Below are 22,050 nucleotides of genomic sequence, written 5' to 3' on the forward strand. Positions count from 1 at the left end.
ATTTTCCAGACCCAAAAAAATGAATTTCCATGATCACTGCTGTAAAAAAAGTCTTTAAAAGTGTGAAAACTAAAGATTATCTCTCCTCCCCCCTACAGCCGGGAGCGAGCCACTGCCAGACTTCAGTGGGCTCATTGCAAGCTAAACTGTTGCACATAACAGCACAAAACCAAGCCGTCTCTGGCGAAGCGTTGTAGTATAACTAGTAAGAAACAATGTTATACACCAAACAAAAAAGTTTCTGCTTTTACACAACTGCTAATGACTGGAAAAACTTTAATGAAATTCCATGATATTCCATAAATTCCATAACCTGTGTAAACCCTGTTTCTTACCCTGCTTTATTATATGGTTGTGACGTCATCTGTCGAATGCTCCATTCATTTCAACGGAGCTCCCCAACGTTCGGACGTCTGTTATTTTTCGATAACGGACGGGTTGGTCTATAACAGACCGCTGTCAATGGCAACAAGACTTTTCACTGCTAAAGCGACTTTTCAACAAGACTCTAATCAGCTGCTGTGATAGACAGCACCCGTTGTCCTGGCTACCGCTGTCAATGGCAACAAGACGTTCACTGCTAAAGCCACTGGCTTGTATACAAATCAGTGGCTAAAGCGAATGTTTCATATCACTCCGCAGGGGGTCCGGTCTTTTGTCATTCTAATCAGCTGCTGTGATAGACAACACCTGTTGTCCTGGCTACCTAGCTGTTGCCTAGCGGTGTTCCACAACGGCACTGTTTTGTTTTGCGCAGCAACAATCTTAACATTAAATAGGTCTAAAGAAATGTCCCCGCCATGTGTGAATCATTGAAGTATATCCATATAATAAGCGGGTTAACTTTCGGCGAGTCGGTCGCTTTGTGGAATAGCAGCACTTCAGAGAGAACAAGACCCCTCCGCTCCGCGTCGGGGTCTAAAGATTCTCTCTGTCGTGCTGCTATTCCACGGTAGCGACCTTCTCGCCGAACGTTAACCCTTACATACACTACAACCTCATAGACAAACTCCAGGACACCCATTAAACCCATTGCAATATTAAAGTGATACTGTCCCATTTTTGGAAATAAGTTCATTTTACACCTCCCCTAGAGTTAAATAATAGGGTTTTACCATTCTCCTTTACTTTCAACCGTTCTCTGGGTACAGCAGCGCAAAAAGAGTCCTATGAGACCAGGTAGCCGCTAGCATGGAGGTAAAATTTGCACTGCCATACTCAGAGAACGGTTGAAAGTACAGGAGAAGGGTAAAACTCAACTATTTAACTCAATGGGGAGGTGTAATATGAGCTTATTTCCAGAAATGGGACAGTATCACTTTAAGTGACAAGAACATGTTTGTGTTTGAAATATGGGGGGGGGGGGGTGCGTGCGTGTGTGTGTGTGTGTGTGTGTGTGTGTGTGTGTGTGTGTGTGTGCGTGTGTGTGCGTGCGCGTGCGTGTGCGTGTGTGTGTGTGTGTGTGTGTGTGTGTGTGTGTGTGTGTGTGTGGCTGCCTGCAGGAGATTGCTGAGTGAGTGGAGTAATATGTTGGGATATCCAAGATGTCTAATCATCCATCATGCTGTCACGGCAACGGCTGATGATGTCATGAAACTGATGATGTCACGAAACTCTATTTGGCATAAATGAACTATCCGCTGGTGTCCATCAGGTCAATGGGTACCACTGAAACGTTACATAAACACACACACACACACACACACACACACACTGCTGCTGGTGTACTTGACAGACCTTTTTAATATTTTTTTTTTTTTCAAATGCTACTATTACCATGTCAGAACGCTATAAAGGACTTTTTTTAGGAAAAGCACAAAAGCACAACAATACCTCTTTAATGTATGTCCTCTACAAGTCTTCTGTTGTCCAGTCTTGCACTTTAAATGTCTGTATGAGCACTGTCTATGTCCATACTGTCTTAAGTCCATGTATAAGTACTGTCTATGTCTATACTGTCTATGTCCTTACCTAGATTAGTCTATGTCTGTATGGGAAAGCAAGAAATGTAATTTCAAATTCTTTGTATGACCAGTGCATGTAAAGAAATTGACAATAAAACCTACTTGACTTGACTTGACTAAACGCAGACCAACCAAACTCCCACTCGTGTCATATTGCGTAGCCCCTTAATGCGCGCCGTACCTCCAGTGGCACGCTGTAATAGTCATTGAAATGTAACTATCATAGCACTACAATACTATGACACAACACAGGCCCTTTAGTAATGCTCCACGACTTGGTCATTACCATACTGGTAACAAAAAATTCATAAAGCCGCGTCTTAAGGGGTTAAATAATACGTACGTATCACCTTTTGATAACCACACTATGGTCTGTCCTTCATTGTTATCTGTTGGGAAACAAATTTGATGACAAATACACTATATGAAGCATTGTCAAATTCGGGGAGAGGAAGTGACATGGAGCAGGACTGAGGGGGTACTCATGGGATGACAAAAAGTCTTACGCAAGACGAAAAACAGGTTGGGAAGCACTGTCTAACCGCGCGAATAGACCAGGCGCGATGCGATTCAAGCGACAGAGTGCAGCATCAAGCGATACGAGCGATTGAGGAGACTAGAGTATGTCCGTACAGGCAGAAGGCAAAGCATTCAAGCATTCCCATTGGCTGTGGTCACTGACCTCTATACAGTCATTGGCTGTCGCGGCTTGTCGCCGAACCGCGTCATAGAAAGTTGAAAAGATTTCAACTTCAAACCGCGCAAATGGCTCTAGTCTCCAGAATCGCTTTTGTCGCGCGACTCAATACAAAGTCAATTACTTCCGTCGCTCGCCTCACTCAGATTGCCGCTGGTGTATTTCTGCGGTTAGGAAACAGCGATGGCTTACCGATGTCGAGGACGCGTTGCTTGGCCGTGTGCTGCCGCGAGTGCCAGTACTTCCAGTATTTCAGCTGCTCGTCTCGATTCTTGTCCTCGCTGAAGACCACCATAATCACACTCTGGAAAACAGCAGCAGAGAAGGACATGTGATGCAGGGGTATCCATGGCATAAATGCAATTTCGTTGTGTGCAGTGTACACTTGTGTGCTGTGGAATGCTGTGTCACAATGACAATGAGAGTTGGAGATTCCCAATTGGGCTTTCATGGCTTAAAGGTGGGGTTGCAGGTATGACATCACGTTGGGGGAACTCCCCCAGGATTCTAAGGTTCTACATAGACGCCTATGAGCCTGCGGAACCCCGACGTGATGTCATAATGGTACATTTTCTTAAAATGGTTAACCTGCAACCCCACCTCAGAGGGTTGCAGGTTTGAATCCCAACCTTTACCTCTCCCTTCACCTGAATTTCTCCCCGGGGATCAATAAAGTGACTCTACTCTACTCTACCTCCTTCCATGGCTGACGTGCCCACCTACTGTACAGGTAACACCACATTGCTCCAGGGACTGAAACCATTACATAGCAAATAACTGTAAATAACTGTTTGTATAAAAGCCTCAGGTAAGTGTAATGCAGTGTAATAATACAGTGTAGTGATAGCTAGGGACGCTTAATACAGTACAGCAACAGCATGTCCCTCATGAGTGAGGCGCTGACAGGGTTGCACTAGGGGAGAAATAGAGTGTGGGCACTTCAAGCTTAAAGGTACACTGTGCAGGAAATGGTCAAAAAAGGTACTGCCACTATGCTGCTCATCGAAACTCTGTCGCCTATTGCCAAATTTGACCTTTTCATGAAAGTTTACTAAGTAATAAACTAACATTTTGTATTATGGGCCAAGTACAGTCACATTTGCAGCAATAAATGGCTATTTCTGGAAATTCAAATTGGCGGACCATGGAGAAGATCCCCCTTTTCATGTATGAAAAGTGTGATTTTTTAATGAATACTTAGAATTTGATGGTGGTTGTAAATATTCATGAAAAAGGTAACATTAGTGAATGGGTAGCATGAATTCTGGAAATGAACAACAAAAAATCTCACACAGTGTCCCTTTAAAGGGCCCCTCATAATTAGCAGCGCAGAACTGACGCACCCTCGTGGGCCCCTATTTTCATTTTTACATTTCTGAAAATAGGGGCCCACGATGGTGTGCGGCCCACTGGGAAATGCCCGCTATGCTGCCAGCACTGCGCGCTGAGTCTAGTGACCCATAGTGACAACAAACAGCTACAGGTACATGCATTGGTTTACTTGGCCCTCAGTGGCAGGCAATGTGTTTCACTTCAGTAAAACGAAAGTGGACTGCTCAAGTCCATGACAAAATGTTATGGTGTAAACCAGGTGATGGTCGTTCAACCAGGAAATCACCTGTTCAAAATGACAGGAAATCACCTGGTTCAAATGGACAGCTAAAGGGAAATCACCTGTTCAAATGGACAGCTAAAACAGGAAGTAACCTGGTTCAAATGGACAGCTAAAACAGTCAGTTGCAACACGTGGCACTGGATTGTAGCTTCTGAATTCAGGTTGCCCATCCATGTGTGTTGTTGGGGGCAGAGGCGATTCCAGGGTCAGGTGGGGCCCCAAGCGAAAATGCAAAGAAATGAACATTTGAACCAAAATGGCCACTACTGTGGTAAAGTGTGGGCTGTTATTCATTATCTAGGGGCCCCAAGCGGCTGCCTGCCTTCCCTGGTGGCAAGATGCGCCTCTGGTTGGGGGCAAGGCTGGGCTGGGGGAGAGATAGGGCCCGGGAACGTTTGGCCATACTTAGCGGCGCAGAACTGACTCACCGTTGGGCGACGCTGCACCCTCCTGGCCCCCTATTCTCTGTCTGTCTCCACGCCACACTCTGCTAATTGGCCTCCATTACATATGTTCAGGTGTATTATGGTGTGTAACATACCTGTCAACCATCCCTAATTTCCCGGGAAACTCCCTAATGTTGACTCATTTCCCGATTTCTTCCCGATTTGAATTTTTTCCCGGAAATAGCCTGGATTTTTCACATTATCAAAAAACACCGTCAGTCCAGTAATTATACCCACGGCCCTGTCCGACGAGCCACACCCCCTCTTGAAGAGAGATACAGAGGGTCTTGCTTATCAAGCTACCTTCCAGAAGATTGTATGCCAGATATGACACCAAGAATTAAAGTTCCTTGAAAATACGAGCTGTCACCCTCGACCTCGTAGCGCTTGTGCGCCCACTCTTTTCCTCAGAAACCGTCAGTTTAGTCCGGGAGCCGTGGGGTTGAACCCAGATTTCTTTGATAAAGTTCTTTTTTTTGCTTTATCTGATAGATTTTAGGCAAGTCTTCAAGATTTCAGACGATGCCCGGTGATATCACTTGAGCATTTCCAGATTTTGAGCCTTTATTGTCCCATAAATGCAAATTATGACAAAAAACTAAAGACACCTAATATTACTGTGAATAATGTTACAAAATGTACCAAATTGCTTATATTACCTGAAAAACATTCACATTGGACTGCCTTAACACTGCCCTTATTGAAACAAACCCAATATGGGGTAATAATTAACCCTTTCATAACAGCAATCCCACAAATAAGGCGAGACACTGTAGGTGAATAGGGTATTTTTTTTAGCTTGCAGATATCAATATGAAACTTTATCAGATGATTACTCGTATGAATTGGAGAAAAAAATGTATTACAAGTTTTCTATATTTTATGTTTAAATATGCTAATTAGGCTATTATCTAATTAAATATGCACTAATTTGCATATATTTTGATGCAATGAATCTGACCACCTGAAAATGCCAGCTTCAAAATTCCTTTTTTATTTTGTTAATATTGTACATACAAGAATATTTACTGTGGTTAATTGTGGCTATCTCCTTTTGTTATCCAGGTACAGAGAAAATACTGCTAATAACCTTAAAAAATGTGATTTCGGCCTATTTTTATGCATTTAGTTATATAAATCAGGTCATGAATGACAAATCAACAAATGCCTCAGTAAAAGCATTCACAACATTGTTTAGAATAAGACTGTAAAGTATGGAACGGATTGTCCATTATGAGATCCTACTTAACATCACATCATGACAGCATACATGACAACATCTCCGGTAGGTAGCCTACCACAAATAGCCATAAAAGGAAAAAAAAGAACAACAGAGTGTGGGGGTAACTGGTGAGCAGTCGTTGGCTGTTCCAAAAGATGAGTAAAGAAATGACATACAGTACATCCAGTGTATCCAGACTGGTATTGAATGATCACTTAAATCCATAAAGCCATCAAATAAGATCTGTACATGCATTTAAGTGTACACAGAAAGACCTATATACACTGCAACATACAGTACCGCACGCTCAGAGACAGAGAGAGAGAGAGAGAGAGAGAGAGGGGGGGGGGGGCATAGGAAAACAGCTATACATTATATATACTGTTGAGTCAAAAAATTAAGACAATTCAGTGTATCCTGACTGGTATTAAATGATCACTTAAAAGTCCATGAAGCCATCAAATAAGACATGTACATGCATTTAAATTCGCACAGAAAGACCTGTCTACACCTATACAACATACAGAGTCCTAACACCTAAAACACCTATAGCCTACATTATATACACTACACGCACACGCGCACACACACACACACACACACACACACACACACACTCACACACACACACACACACACACACACACACACACACACACACACACACACACACACACACACACACACACACACACACACACACACACACACACAAAGCTCACACAACATTGGTTCGGCAGCATCCCAGAAAATGATGCAAGGCATACTGTTTACAGCACAGCTACATTTCTTAGAATTGCAGGGGCTTTTACTCTTGCAACCACATCTGATCATCTGTAAAATGTAGTCTGGTGCCACTTTGACATTTTCTGGAACACTTATTGGTATCAGTGCTTTGTTGCATGGGTCTTTCTTCCATCCAAATGCTTCAGGAGATAGTTCAGGTGGAGTGTGAACCAATGTCCTCCACAATATTGCTTGAAAATGAGCCCTTTTCACATTCTCAAGAAATGCCTCTGTTGTTGGTGGAAGAGCAGCCAGGTTAAGTGAAGATAAATGACCTTTCCCATTCTTTTTTCCCCATACCACCAACCTTGTATGTGACATGCTGATACTGTCTGGAATGCCATAACATGCCGACACAAAGTTAGTGGCCTCACTGGAAAGTTGTTGGAATGGTGCCAGCACATTACCAATTGATGTCAAGTGATATCCAGCTTTTAGGGTCTTGATAACAGAGCCTTTACCAATACCAAAATAGGATGCCGCAGTGTCACACCCTGATATGGCATGCTCTGGTAAAAGGTCAATTACAATGTCATTATGTGGATTTACATTTTTAATTTTATCTCTTTCCATGTTAATACGACCACCACTGAAATTATGTACTTTGTAGGCAAACAAATAATCAGCCAAAAATTATGTAATTATTACTTACAATTTTTATTTTGTGTTACAACAGCACAGGAAGTGTAAATAGCAATGTATGAAATGGTGAAATTCTGTGTTGAATTAGTAATGCTTTCTGGGTATGTCTAAGCTGACACCACCAATATTCGCCTAAATGTTACATATTTCTGCTTGACAAACAGCTAGTTATGTAATTGTCTAAAATGTATTTGGTATGAGGACACTTTCTCCACTTTGTGGCAGGCCTACCACCCAGGGCTCTAAATTAACGCACGCCAACACGCCAAATGCGGGTGAAAATTAATTTTGGCTGGTAGAAAAAATCATCCACTAGCCAAATTGGCCGGTAGCGCACTCCTGACTGAACGTTAAACAGCTGCCCGCACAGATCTGCTGCCGTCTGATGAACGTCAAAACGTCGCCTACATTACCCATGAACATTAGGCCTACAGTCATGATGTAGCCCACACCCATAGGCTGACCGTTAATCGCAACAACGCAGCCTCACATCCATTGGCTGCGTGCTTGATTCCCGCGCCGCTGGAACTAGTGTTGATAAAATATTTTCAATGAGCGGACTAGCGCGGATTACTTCGGTTTTGTAGGGTTTGGACAGGTGAAAAATGTGGCAGTTGTTAAAGCAAGATTATGTGTCGGTGAATTCAAGTAATAGTAAGCGTAACTGTAGTGAGGGTGAAATGGAGTGGTGGTGGAGCGAAAACGGCGTGAGTGAAGGAACAGAACAGCTGACTGTCAAAACAGTGTAGCATTGCTGTCAGAAGCCGTCTGAAATTTGCGAGTTCCTCGCAACTACCAACGATGGAGATTTCGTTTCCCAATAACGCCCACGCCATCGCAAAGACCCTGCATGAGTTTGACATCCGTACGAGTAAGTGAAAAAAAAAACGATAACAAAAAACTAGCGACGAAAGTAACAAAGTGGCTGGCTGGTCTCCGTCATGTCATTTGAGTTGACATAGCGTACCGGTAATTGTCATTCTGCGCATGGTAGAGCCTAGTAAAGTAAAGCAAGTATTAATCTGGAGGAACTTGAAGGTGTGACGCAGCAGCATACAACACACAATGCAGACATCATACACATTGCAGCACTGTGTAGGCTAGTGTGTGTGTGTGTGTGTGTGTGTGTGTGTGTGTGTGTGTGTGTGTGTGTGAACATCTCTCCTGTCCTTCTCCTCTCCTTCCTCTCCCTTCATCTCTTCTCCTCCCCTCCCCTCTCTTCTGTGCATTGTCCATGGTATTTGGCCCACTGTGTGTGAAGTTTAAGTGATGCGGTGTATGAGACTTTGTAGTGTTTGGTTGTGTGTGTGATTGGCTAGTGTATGTTGAAAGTGTGACATGTGTGTTGAAGGCATGCTGTGTTTGTGAGTTGTAGGCCGATACTGTATGAGGTTTGGGTGATGGTGTGTATATGGTACAGTAGGGCTATGTGAGAGGCATGTGTGATGCGATTCCCTGTTTTCAGAGGAAATGGAATGAAAAATAATGAAATGCACGTAATAAAAGTAATTATAGAACAGACGGTGAATTACTTTGAGTATAATATTTATATTGTTTATCTGTGTTGAGGACATAGTGTAATAAAATAATAATAATAATAATAATAATAATAATAAAAGCAACATGAAAGCATGGTTTATTTTGGTGAGATAAAAAAATGGCTAGTTGACCTTCCATTTGGCTAGTAAGAAAAAATGTCTACTAGCCAAATTGGCTGGTGGTGGAAAAAGTTAATTTAGAGCCCTGCTACCACCCAGAATGCTCTATGGTTAATCATAGTGCAGTTATGAAGCTGTCAAAAGCTTGTGGGCTATGGCTGCAGCGAAATCAACATGAAAGGGTTAATATCTGAAATTGGCACATCACCCACTCTTATCCTGATGGGTAAGTGTTGGACAACTACAAACAGCAAAACCAAACAACCCACTATGAGATATAAAGCCACGTTTGGCGAAATGTTGGCCTTTGTGTCTCCGACTTGAAAAATCAGGCTTTTTGGGTGAATGCCCCGCCCCCAAACATGCATGACCCCACCCCCACTGATGTCCATACCTCACCACCTGTTCTTATACACATCCCACCATGTAAACAAACACAAAATAAGTATGGTATAGGGTATTTGGCAGAGATGTGGACTTGTGACTTGTGACTCGGACTGACTTGTGACTTGAGTCACAAATGACTCGACTTGAGACTTGACTTGCCAATATTAGGAGTGACTTGTGACTTGACTCGACTTGTACGCTATTGACTTGAGACTTGACTCGACTTGACAGTTTTAGCTTGCAATGACTTGCAATTGTGCTCCAAGTCAATGAATATATATATATTTTTGCATTTTGTGTGTGAAAAAATGCATGAAAGAAAGAAAAATAAATGATTTACCTTCAACCATAGTCAAAAACCATGCTAAAAAATATATATGATCAATTGTGGGTTGCATGGTCACCCAAACAAACATGAAAGCTTGTCTGCAGCCGTGCTGTAATGGTTAGGGAGTTGGGCTGGAGATCACAGAGTTGCAGGTTTGAATCCCACCCTTAAACCCACCTCTTCCTACATCTCCATCCATGACTGAAGTGCCCTTGAGCAAGGCACCTAACCCAATATTGCTCAAAGGACTGTCACCAATATATGCGTTGGATAAAAGATAAGAGTAATTTAATGAATAATTATAAACCGTGGTAAAACCATGGTTAGTTTTCAGAGTAAAACCATGGTTCAATTTATAGTTAAACCTAGTAAAACTAAAAACCAATGTCGAACCATGCTCAAAAAACTGAAATCATAGTATACCATGGTCGATTTTCGGGACATGACTGGCGAAGGGGGACATGCAAAGCAGTGTGGAGAGGTAATGAATTTATGACCAAAGGTAATTGTCAATATTGCACATATAATACAAGGTGACTTGTTAACGACTTGGAAAAAATAAGACTTGGACTTGGACTTGACTTGGCTTTGGCACGACTTGGACTTGGACTTGACTTGACTTGGCTTTGGCATGACTTGGACTTGGACTTGACTTGGTCAAATGTGTCGTAACTTGTGACTTGACTCGGACTTGATTGGAAGGACTTGAGACTTACTTGCGACTTGCAAATTAGTGACTTGGTCCCATCTCTGGTATTTGGTCAGCATAACATGAATTGGGAGCCAAAGACTGTTGTAATCTATGGCTGCAGCACATCAAGCATAAAAGGCTCAATATCTGAAAATGCTCAAGGGATATCACCGGGCATCGTCTGGAATCTTAATAGGTACACCTTAGGCAACCACAAACTGCAAAGAAAAAAACTTTATCAGACGAAACTGGGTTCGGCTGATATTTGGCTTCTGGCTGCCGGACTAGTTCATGCAACGCATAAAACAGCCTCGGAACAGCGAATCATGCATTAACCTAATCACAACCTGTGCCAGCACGAAGTTTTGCACGAACAGACAACTTGTGCAACAAAACAGCAAGAAGAAACTCATTGCGCTATTTGCGCTGTTTCTCCACGCTGTAAAACGTGTGCTGAGGGATTTTAGACGGCTACTGTCTTTGCAATCACGCTGTTGTGAAAAGCAGAGTAGAACGCACCGTCCGATCCGCCTCTGTCATCCCGTTGACTGTCAGAATTTGGCCTTTCGAAAATTTCCCGGATTTTGGCTTAAAATATGGGAATTTTCCCAGATTTTGGGAGCTCAAAGTTGACAGGTATGGTGTGTAATAGTTGGGGTCCACTCACCCTGACTTTGCTGATGGGGTGTCTGAGTCGCTTGTTGGCTCCCGTCTCGTTCAGGGTGACGGCGTAAAACTGGCCCTTGTTGAGGTACGTCATGGGCCCCTCGCCTTGTTTCTGGCGCAGCGAGCGCGTAGCCTCCAGGGTGTACTGGAAAGTGTCGCTACCCCTGAAGGACGGAGAGGAGAGTCAGGCAAAGGGTTAAAGGTGTAAGATGGTGGCCAGTGCAGGTATTGCAGCTATGCTGATCATGGAAACTGTGTTGCCTATTGCCAAATTTCATCTTTTCATGAATATTTACTAAATAATAAACTAATAATTACTAGTATGTAGTATGTACAGTGAGTGTTGCAGCTAAAAATGGCTATTTCTGAAAATTCAAAAGGGCGGACCATGGAGAAGATCCCCCTTTTTCATCTATGAAAAGTGCAATTTTTCCAGTCATAATGAACACTTAGAATTTGATAATGGTGGTCAATATAAATATTCATGAAAAATGTCACATTAGTGAATGGGCAGCATGAATTCTGGAAAGAAAATATTACACTGCACCTTTAAGTACCACAATAAGGCTATTGGTAATAGTGAGACAATAACAAAGGCTCTGCATGAAAGGGTTAAATAAAATAAAATATTCACTCTGTTTTCTGCATATAAAATAGATTTTTTATACACATTTTTGACAATGGGATCTCTTTATCTTTTTTAAAGATTGTGAAGTATATGGTGAAAAGAAAAAATCTTTTATGTTTTCTTACACATCAGACTGATCGAACACAAACTCGTCTGTGCCCAGGGACGATGGCCGGTATTTCTGTTGGAGAGAAGATTATGACAATCTCAGTGCTCGTAGTGTTATTACATAGTACCGCATCCCACCCCGATCTGTCCTCCCCGTAGCTGTTGTCTATGGCTGCCCATCTGATTTCATGGCACCCTACACACACACACACACACACACACCCACACTCACACTCACCCTGATCTGTCCTCTCACACACACTCACTCCTATCTGTCCTCACTCACACACACACACACATACTCACCCCGATCTGTCCTCACACACACACACACACACACACACACACACACACACACACACACACACACACACACACACACACACACACACACACACACACACACACACACACACACAGACCAGGGCTTGACACTGGCACCTGCCAAACGGCCAAATGCTGGTAAAACTTTGCTGTGGCTGGTAACAATTTCAGTGTCACTAGCCAATTTGGCAGGTAGCTCATTCTATGATGACATATCATAATAGCGTGTATTCTGCACTTTGCCCCTTGTGTATCAATTGTTTGTATTTAAGTTCAAGAAAAAGCTCAGTTACTCAGTTTCTATTTGCTTGTTTTATTTCCATGTTGAAACCCATGCACTCATCTTCTTGCTTTAAGCACCTCATCTTCTGAGGTTAGATGTACAGCATCATGATTAAAAAAAATGTGGCTAGTAGAATAGCTGGATGGCTATTGACTCAGGAAAACCACTAGCCACAGTGGCCGGCAAGCGAAAAAGTTAATGTCAAGCCCTGACACACACACACACACACACACTCACCCCGTTGTTGTCCTCCTCGTAAGTGCTGTCTGGTGAGCTGCGCTGCTCGTCCTTCCCATAGGGGGCGCCGTGTGCGGTGAGCGTTACGGCGTTGTAGGCGTGACTACTCTGGCTCTGCTCGTACACCACGCGCGTCGCCACGGCCACCGACGCCGGCCCGTGATGCTGCTCCTCGCCGTCCGTCCGGTAGTGCACGGCGCCCGCCCCCATGAACACGGGCGCGTACACCTCCGCCTTCACCACGGCGACCGCACTGCTGACCTCCGACCCCTCTCCACCGCTGCTGCTGCTACCGCCGCCGCTGCTGCTCAGCGCGTCGCGTTTGGACTCGGACAGGTGATGCGACTCGGCCGTGTTGAGGGACAGGTTGACGGGTAGCGACTTCAGCACCTGTACGCGGTTGTCCATCGCCTCGGAGTCGCCGCCCTGGCTGCTGCTGCCGCTACTGCTGCCCACCAGAGCGTTCCTGGGAAATGAAAGACATCGGTCAAACAAGTCCGAGAATGAAAGTGAAAGCCCACTGGGAAACTCCAACTCCCATTGTCATTGTGACACAGCACTCCACAGCACACAAGTGAACACTGCACACTGCACACAAAGAAATTGCATTTATGCCTCACCCGTGCAAGGGGGCAGCCCTCAGTGGCGCCCCATGGGGAGCAGTGCGGTGGGACGGTACCATGCTCAGGGTACCTCAGTCATGGAGGAGGATGGGGGAGAGCACTGGTTGATTACTCCCCCCACCAACCTGGCGGGTCGGGAGTCGAACCGGCAACCTCTGGGATGCAAGTCTGACGCCCGAACCGCTCACCCATGACTACCCTGAATGGCCCAGCCGTGAGGCTAACGGTAGGGAACAAAGCGATCCTGTGCAAATGTAAGCATCGGTCCAAAACGTCCGAGAATGGCCAAGCCGTGACGCTAACAGTAGGGCACTTGACTGCTACATGGCCGACCCGTTCGATTCCTGGTCTGGGTCCTTTGCTGGCCCTTCTCCATCTCTCTCTCCCAACTCACTTCCTGTCTCTCCTCCACTATCCTTTTTCATAAAAAAACAAAAACAAATAAAGGCTTGAAACCCCCCCAAAAAATACTTAATACTTAAAAAGTGAGACAATGTGTGTACATCAATAGCACAGGTTCTGGACCAAACAGAAGGTATCTGAAAGAAAAGAGCATTTGAGATGTCCGATGATATCGGCCCACCGATATTATCGGCCCGGTAATACATAAAAATGTAATATCGGTCAATATCGGTATCGGATTTTTGACCTATCAAAACCGATATAATAATGCTTGAATCACTGTACACACTTTTCTCCTTAATTACTTTTCTATTTTGCACAGACGATGTTAATATTTGGAAAGCTTTGTTGCATTCGAGAATGCATCTAGTGGGGCGTTACAATAAAATTAAGCATATTTTGTTCCACAACAGGAGATGTGTAATGTTACCTAAAATTTGTTTTGAGGAAAAATAACCCACATATATCGACATCGGTATCGGCCGATATCGGAATCGAAAATTGAGAGTTGGACAATATCGGCATATCGGATATCGGCAAAAAAGCCAATATCGGACATCTCTAGTTGCCATTACACTTAGTTTGGGAGTATTGCACAGAGTTGCCGACCTTTATCGTCTCCTTTCAAATTTAGACATGGTACCATTATACGTTTTTCCCGTGACCAGAACGGCAATAACCAAATTCGTTATGTCTTAGTAAAGATTCTGTGTTCTGTCATAACAGTGTAGTACTATGGGAGTTTAAGCTCTTTCACTTCCCACTTGTGTAATAACAGCATATTTCAAGTTTATTAGAAATACTCTAAGTTCAATGGTGCAGTGGAAATATACATACATATTGTCATGTTTTTTGGCAAGCCGCTCACCTCTTTTCGTGCTCCTCTGAAAGTTCAAGTACTTTGGAGATGGGCAAAACCCTTTTCTCCTTGGGAACCTGTGTGAATGACACAAATACAATAGAGAGTTGCACATTGTAGCTGTGTAATCTAATGTAGTGTAGTGTAGTGTAATGTAATGTAATATTTACCTTGTAGCAATCATACAGCAAGCCCAGTGCTGTGGCTAAGTGTAGTGTAATGCAATGTAGTGTAATGCAATGTAGTGTAGTGCAGTGTAGTGCAATGTAATGTAATGTAGTGTAGTGTAGTGTAGTGTAATGTAATGTAATGTAGTGTAATGCAATGTGGTGTAATGTAATGTAGTGTAATGCAATGTGGTGTAATGTAATGTAGCACAGTGTAATAAAGTGTAATGTAATGTAATGTTTACCTTGTAGTAATCATACAGCAAGCACAGTGCTGTGGCTAAGTGTAATGTAATGTGATGTAATGTAGTGTAATGTAATGTAATGTAATGTAGCACAGTGTAATATAGTGTAATTAATAATGTAATGTAATATAAAGTAATCACCTTGTACTAGTCGTACGGGAGGCCCAGGGCGGCGGCGCTGTCCTCGTAATGTAATGTAGTGCAATGTAATGTAGTGTAATGTAATGTAATGTAATGTATGCAGTGTAATGTAATGTAATGTAATGCAGTGTAATGTAATGCAGTGTAATGTAGTGTAATGTAATGCAATGTAATGTAATGTAATGTAGTGTAATGTAATGTAATGCAGTGTAATGTAGTGTAATGTAATGTAGTGTAATGTAATGTAATGTAGTGTAATGTAATGTAATGTAATGTATGCAGTGTAATGTAATGTATTTACCTTGTAGTAGTCGTAGAGTAAGCCCAGTGCGGCGGCACTGTCCTCGTCCCCGTTGATGCTCATCATGGCTTTGGTGGCGGCCGTCAGGGGGTTCTCCAGGTAGGAGCGCCATGCCTCGTCCTCGCTCGTGTACGCCCTCCGCTGGTGGAACGACGTCTCGTTGGGCACCACCACCACGAGACGTTTACTGCAAGCACAAAATGATGCATTATTCACAGATCTGGCATCCTATGCATCGCAGATCTACACCAGTGTTTCTCAACCTTTTCTAAGGCGAGGCACCCTTTCAATTCATGAACAATTTCAAGGCACCCCAAACCAACAAGCCGTAGCATGGCATCGCATCCGATACCACACAAGCTTAGAAAAGTAACACATTTGGAAACGTCACACGACCTACGTTTGAAGTTGCAGCTGACCATGGGGCGACCTATATTTACTTTATTGTGCGTAAATGGCAGATGAAAGATTCCACTGACAAGCATTAACTTATCAATTCAGACAAATATGTATTATATTACATAATTTTATGTATCAGCCACGAAGGGGGCCCGAGGCACCCCAGGGTGCCCCGGCACCCCTGTTGAGAAACACTGATCTATTCTATGCACAGCCCATTTACAGGCGCTGGTGAAGTCGGCTGGGCACTGGACAGCTATGCAGGCGACGCGACTCGGGTTCGATTCCCGATGCGGGTCATTTCCGGGTCATCAGACAATCTGTGCCCCTCCCCCGTCTCTCTCTCCCACTCATTTCCTGTCCCTGCTCTTCACTGTCCTGTCTAAATAAAAAGTCCCCCCCCCCAAAAAAAAAAAAAAATACTGTCCAGTCATCACAGTAAAAACAAGTGAACCTGACAAAGCTCAGGCAAAACGCGTTGTAATTGTTCACTAAATAAAAAAGCAGCAAAATCAAGTTCATCAGTGTGCAGTGAATCTTCTTTCCCTTGGATTACAAATGTATTGTTGGTAGTAACACTTTATAATAAGGGGTATAGCAAAAGCATGAACAAAACATTAACATATTTTTTGTAAATGAGTGGGAAATGTTATATTAATTTGTCGTTTACTGCAAGTCCAAATGGGTAACACTTCACAATAACCTTCCGCAAAAATGGTTAACTAATGGTTAGCTAATGGTTTATTGTGCATCTATAATACTATTATAAGCATTGATATATCATTAGTAAATCAATTGTAAAACACAAACTAAACATTTGCTGCTGGCAATAACATTTAGGGCAAAATCACGATCACGATTATTAATCATGATTATGCAGCAGAGCTTAGGCTAATTCTCATGGTTATCTACCTGACCAGTCAACTAATAGAGTGTAATGTGGCAGCCTTGGTGTAATGGTTACAGACAGTGGTGTAGTGTACTTTTTTGTGGTAGGTATACTGTATATTTGAGTATTTTTTGAAGCGGGTATGCTGTAAATATTTGTGCCATTGTAAATAATGGAACAATCAATTTTAAATGGGTATACTGAAATCCCTGAAATTTTGAAGTGGGTATACTCCGTATACCCGCGTTCTACGTAGACTACACCACTGGTTACGGAGTTGAACTGTATAGATCACAGGGTTGCAAGTTCAATTCCCACTTTAACCCATCCCTTCCTCCCTCCATGGCTGAAGTGCTCTTCAGCAAGGCATCTATCCCCATGGGTACACTGCTCCAGGGCCTGTAACCAATACCCTGTAACATCTGTCAGTAGCTTTGGATAAAAGTGTCAGCTAAGTGTAATAGAATAATAATAATACCAATAATAATAACAATAGTCATAACAATAATAATAACAATAGTCATAACAATAATAATAACAATAGTCATAACAATAACAATAACAATAGTCATAACAATAATAATAACAATAGTCGTAACAACAATAGGTTAATCATCCCCATCTTTGTCGTCCTTATCACCCTCATCATAATATCCATTAGGCCATGATGGCAGTAGCTGTTATATATACAGTATCAGTACAGTATATCATGAATCAAGTTCCATACACTACTAATGGCAGTGCTTCCCGCTTTGGTTAAGCTACTTTAGAAATGACTTTCACAACATGAAATCTTGTTCAGGGGACCTAGTCAAGGTGGTAGGTGTTTCTTGTCAAGGTGGCCGCCTTAGCAATAACGTGCTGGGGGTGTCGTGCCGAAAAGCGAGTCCCTGCCAGAACATGAGTGCCCTCATTGAAACCAATGGAAACCAATGACCAATTTTTCAGATATTTTTTACCCATTTTTGCAGACAAATCCGACACAATAAAGCATCTACATTCCTTCTGGAAGTATTACAAAGAGCTGGTTACAATTTCAGTATTATTTTCATAAAAGAATCGAAGAATGGTCCTAACAAATGTTACGGTTTCATTCAAATAGCTCATATTAAGTGGAGGACGAGTAATGTTTCATTAGGCATATTTTTAGTTCATAAATTATGTAATTCATTCTGCAAAAATGAATATAATTTTCTCTCAAAAAATGTCATTGGTTTCAATGGGGGCACTCGTGTTCTGGCAGGGACTCGCTTTTCGGCACCACAGGGGCAACCCTGCATGGCATACAGCAACATCCATTAACAAGCCAAAACACAGCACAACATATAGACTAATCAGTAACACCACCGTCATCAGAGCCATCATAATGATATCCATTAGCCTACATAGATTGTTTTTGTAATATATTTTCAGGGCTTTTTTGTCTTTATTTTGTGACAGGACAGTGGAGGAGAGACAGGAAATGAGTGAGGAGAGAGAGAGAAATGGGGAAGGATTGGCAAATGACTCAGGCCAGAATCGAACCCAGCTTGCCATTTTGCTCATTTCATATATCTTACATAACTACATGTATTTTAAAATACAGTTATCATTATTTGTGGTTTTATCATTATTTGCACTAGCTTACTTCTCCACTTATTCTGCTGAATCTGTTGATAAGCATGCCAAGTCAAACAGCTTACACCACTGTGATTACACCTTATCTTATCGCCTGCTAAATTCGACTGATTAAAAGCCATTGTTTGGATTGCTGTTCATATTTTGCTCTTCATAGTTTGCTGATAGTGTTCAGAGATGTGAACATGGGCGGCGCTATAGGAGGGGCGAGCAGGGCATTTGCCCCTGGGCCCAGGGCCCTCCTGTATTGGTGGTGGGGGCCCTATCATGACTTTGGCAGGCCGTATGGGGCTCCCTATCAATGTTTTGCCCTGGGGCCCATGTATAATTGTTCCACCACTGGATATGAATGTGTTAGGATATGAGTATCATCCTTCTCGGTTGGTTTGTTTATATGCGTGTCTCTGATCAGTTTTTCTCCCCACCTTCTTCTTCTCCTCTCTCTTATGTTTGCACTATGTCAACAAACATCCTCACGTCATCACACTATCTATTTCAGTGAAAGTCAACTGGAAATGCAGTTTGAGGTTTGACAGGAAGTAAAAGTATGCAACGTTTGACAAAAACCCCTTCTATCTACTTCCTACACCAGAGAATATATAAAAACTACAATAGGCTATTTCTTTATTTTATCTTGACAGATGTACAGTAAGGTATGTAACCTTTGACAAAACCTCTTCTATCTATCCATTTACTTCCTGTATACACCGGAGAATATATAAGAGAACAAAATCCATTTCTTTATTTTATTGTATTTATTGGCCTACACTACTAAAGGCGTAAAATAATCCAATTTCACCACACCATAATGTAACTTAAAAATAGTGAAATAGCTGTCCATTAAAATCATTCAGTGGCTGATCAAAAGCATTTTAGGATGCAGGGCACATATACCTAAGCTATCCATCTACAGTATATAGGCCTACAGTTGTGGGCAATTTTGTGCGTAATAAATACCATTACATAACTCTGGGTATTTCACCAAGGATGTCCTCTTGTATTGAATTGAAGAGGTCAAGGTTGTTATTGCTCACAGAAAGTACCATGCCAGGAAGTTCTCTTTATCCATACTTGGTATTTTACTGTTCCATCACTATATCATTCTTGTGGATCAGGAAATCGTTGTTTTTTTTTTGTCGTTCTCACACGCGTCATTATCTCACCACATATATGTTCACATCTTGCTGCAGCGATGAAGGTTAATGTAGGAATGCACTAAGCATTACGCAAGTATTACGCATAATATAGGCCTATGAGTGCATCACTGTGAAATGACAGGAGTAGGCCTATTATTCATTCAAAAATTAAAATCTTTACTTGTTCCTTAGCATCAGTGCCAATGTCATAATTCTGATGAACAATGAATTCCAAACTTATATGAACTTCAAATTTATATTTGGTGAAAGGCGGTATATTGGATGCTCCTATTTATTTTACCATAAAAGGGCTACAGGGAAAAAGTAGGCTACCCTTAAATGCATCAAAGTAACTCCATTCGAAGAAACACCCACGAAAAAATCTTTAGGGTATGTTTTGCTTTTTTCCCGAGACTGTTGGTGTAATTAAATTTTAATGTACAGTTATCCGTTTGGATAGTTTTAAAACAGCAGCTGACTTTCTGTAGCTTTCCCAAGAAAATGGCGTTTGTCAAATACCAACAGCCAACACTGTCGGAACGGAACCAAAGTACTTCATCCAATTTTTTGTTCAATTAGATAGGTGGTAGGTAAATCCTGTGGTTGTTATGATGTAAAAACAAGCTTCAGATGCGCGAACACAATTGAAAACGTAAATACAAGTCCAAAAAGTAAGGCTATAGGGGGAAAAAATCTTTCCGCTTGGCGAGAAGGCAACATTCGGATGCACTAATATAGTCGCTCTGACTGGAAGAAAGACTTACCTATCTGTCTCCTGTGACATATTTCGCTTCCTCCACGGTTCTTCCTTCCTTGTGAAACTGGACTTTCAAGTCGGTGCAGGTAATAGAGTAAGGCTGAGCGCGGAGTGAGCGAGCCGAACAGGTAAGTCTACTTTTCCTGCCCTCCTTATTTCAATCCAGTCTCACCTGCCAGCCAGGTACGATACGACACCTCTGCTCTGCCTGCACCCCCGCCTAGGTCAACCCAATCTCAGTCAGCGGTCAGCAATATTTTGTATGCCAATATTAGTACAATGAAGAGGTTAATTGGGAGGTAAACACCACATGTCATAGGCCTGTGTTATAGCATGGTTTGGAAACTAATAATAAAGTTTGATAAAGTTTATTGAACAGACGATTTGATGGAATTCTTTCAGTGTACAGTACTTTGGTAGAAAGAGGGACAAGCGTGGGCTGTGATTGGCTGAAGGGCACGAGCTTAACTCTGTGATAGGTTGCCGCGTCAGAAAAGAAAAGAAAAGAAAAAAAACAGGTTGAACCCACCTTACCTGCAGGCATCAAACGGAAAGTAGGACAACGCTAAAAGGTTGAGAAGAGCTGTTACTGGAGACCGTTTTTAGAGACACACTAGTGCTGAAAACTTTATTACAAAAGTGGACTTTTGGTGAGAGAAACCAGGCCAATAGGATGCATAGCGCACAATTGTGCGTCTTTTACGCACAATGCCAAATACCCAATATAATAGGCCTACATTGCACACCATCTGAGATAAATCAAATTTCAAACGGAATCAGTTAAAGGCATATGGCAAGAACAAAATAATGCACCAATGCAATTCTGTGTGAATATTGTATTTTAGCTATTTGTTTGTTGATTAAAAAAAAAATATATATATATATATATAGTATGTTGTTGATTTGTTGATGCCATTATTTGGTGAAGACTGCCAGCATTAGCATGATGTTGTCAACACATGTGCACATCATAGCATGCCATTCTTTCTCATGGATATGACAACAGCCAACGAAGCCTGCGGAGCTGCAGCACTGGTGGCCGTTACAGCCCTGGGGTGATTTCACACACACACACACACAGGCGGTTAAAATAGTCAACGATGCACTGAAAGGATGTCATCTTTTTTATCTGATTTGGCAGCAAGGATCAAGACTTATGCAAATGCCCCAACCAGCTTTTTTGGCACATTAACAAGCGGATCAGACAGACTACAGCAGACAGCCCTGTGCTCCCTCATCTGCTAGCCTTATCCAATGGCAGTGCACTGTTCTCTCTAATGAGACCATTGTATGTGATCCGCAATCAGCTCCTTTAAAACAAACCAATTTGTGCCACCCACCCACATCCAACCCACATCCCCCCCTCCAACACACACACACACACACACACACACACACACACACACACACACACACACACACACCCCCCCCCCCCCCCCCCCCACACACACACACACACACACACACACACACACCCAAACACACACACACTGTTGGGTTGGGGTTTAGTATGTCAACATTGAGAGACTCCTTTGTAAAGGTGGCTTGATGAGCAACACCTTGGGCAAGCGAACACAGGCCTTTGTTTCCAGCACACAGCGCCGCCATTCACAGCCCCACAGCACACACACACACACAGGTAATTAATGGGCGACCCACGCCGAAGACAATGGAGCCCCTCCCTTGCATTGCCAAGCATTGGGGTCGGGTGGCTTTGGTCGGCAAGAGGCAGGGACGGTGTATGACCCACGAGGGTGCGGGTCCCACCGGTGTGCGGGTCCCACCCGGGCCCTATTTCTCCCCCATTCACAGCCGAGCCAGGTAAATAAATG

The 22,050-nt window shown here is 42.7% G+C and overlaps 1 protein-coding gene across 1 annotated transcript in view; it reads right to left on the bottom strand.

The window, feature by feature from the left end:
• Nucleotides 1-20,338, bottom strand: part of grhl2b (grainyhead-like transcription factor 2b) — a 93,388-nt gene extending 73,050 nt beyond the window's left edge. Inside the window, exons 1-7 of the mRNA XM_063186076.1 lie at nt 20,226-20,338; nt 15,421-15,607; nt 14,576-14,643; nt 12,683-13,148; nt 11,856-11,911; nt 11,104-11,266; nt 2,854-2,965 (exon numbers count right to left, since the gene is read on the bottom strand). Of these exons, the coding sequence (XP_063042146.1) occupies nt 2,854-2,965; nt 11,104-11,266; nt 11,856-11,911; nt 12,683-13,148; nt 14,576-14,643; nt 15,421-15,607; nt 20,226-20,245 (1,072 nt within the window). The 5' untranslated portion in view covers nt 20,246-20,338. The remainder of the gene's footprint in view (nt 1-2,853; nt 2,966-11,103; nt 11,267-11,855; nt 11,912-12,682; nt 13,149-14,575; nt 14,644-15,420; nt 15,608-20,225) is intronic.
• Nucleotides 20,339-22,050: the final 1,712 nt, after the last annotated feature.

This window comes from Engraulis encrasicolus, chromosome 20 (genome assembly GCF_034702125.1).
Source record: "Engraulis encrasicolus isolate BLACKSEA-1 chromosome 20, IST_EnEncr_1.0, whole genome shotgun sequence".
Lineage (NCBI taxonomy): Eukaryota > Metazoa > Chordata > Actinopteri > Clupeiformes > Engraulidae > Engraulis > Engraulis encrasicolus.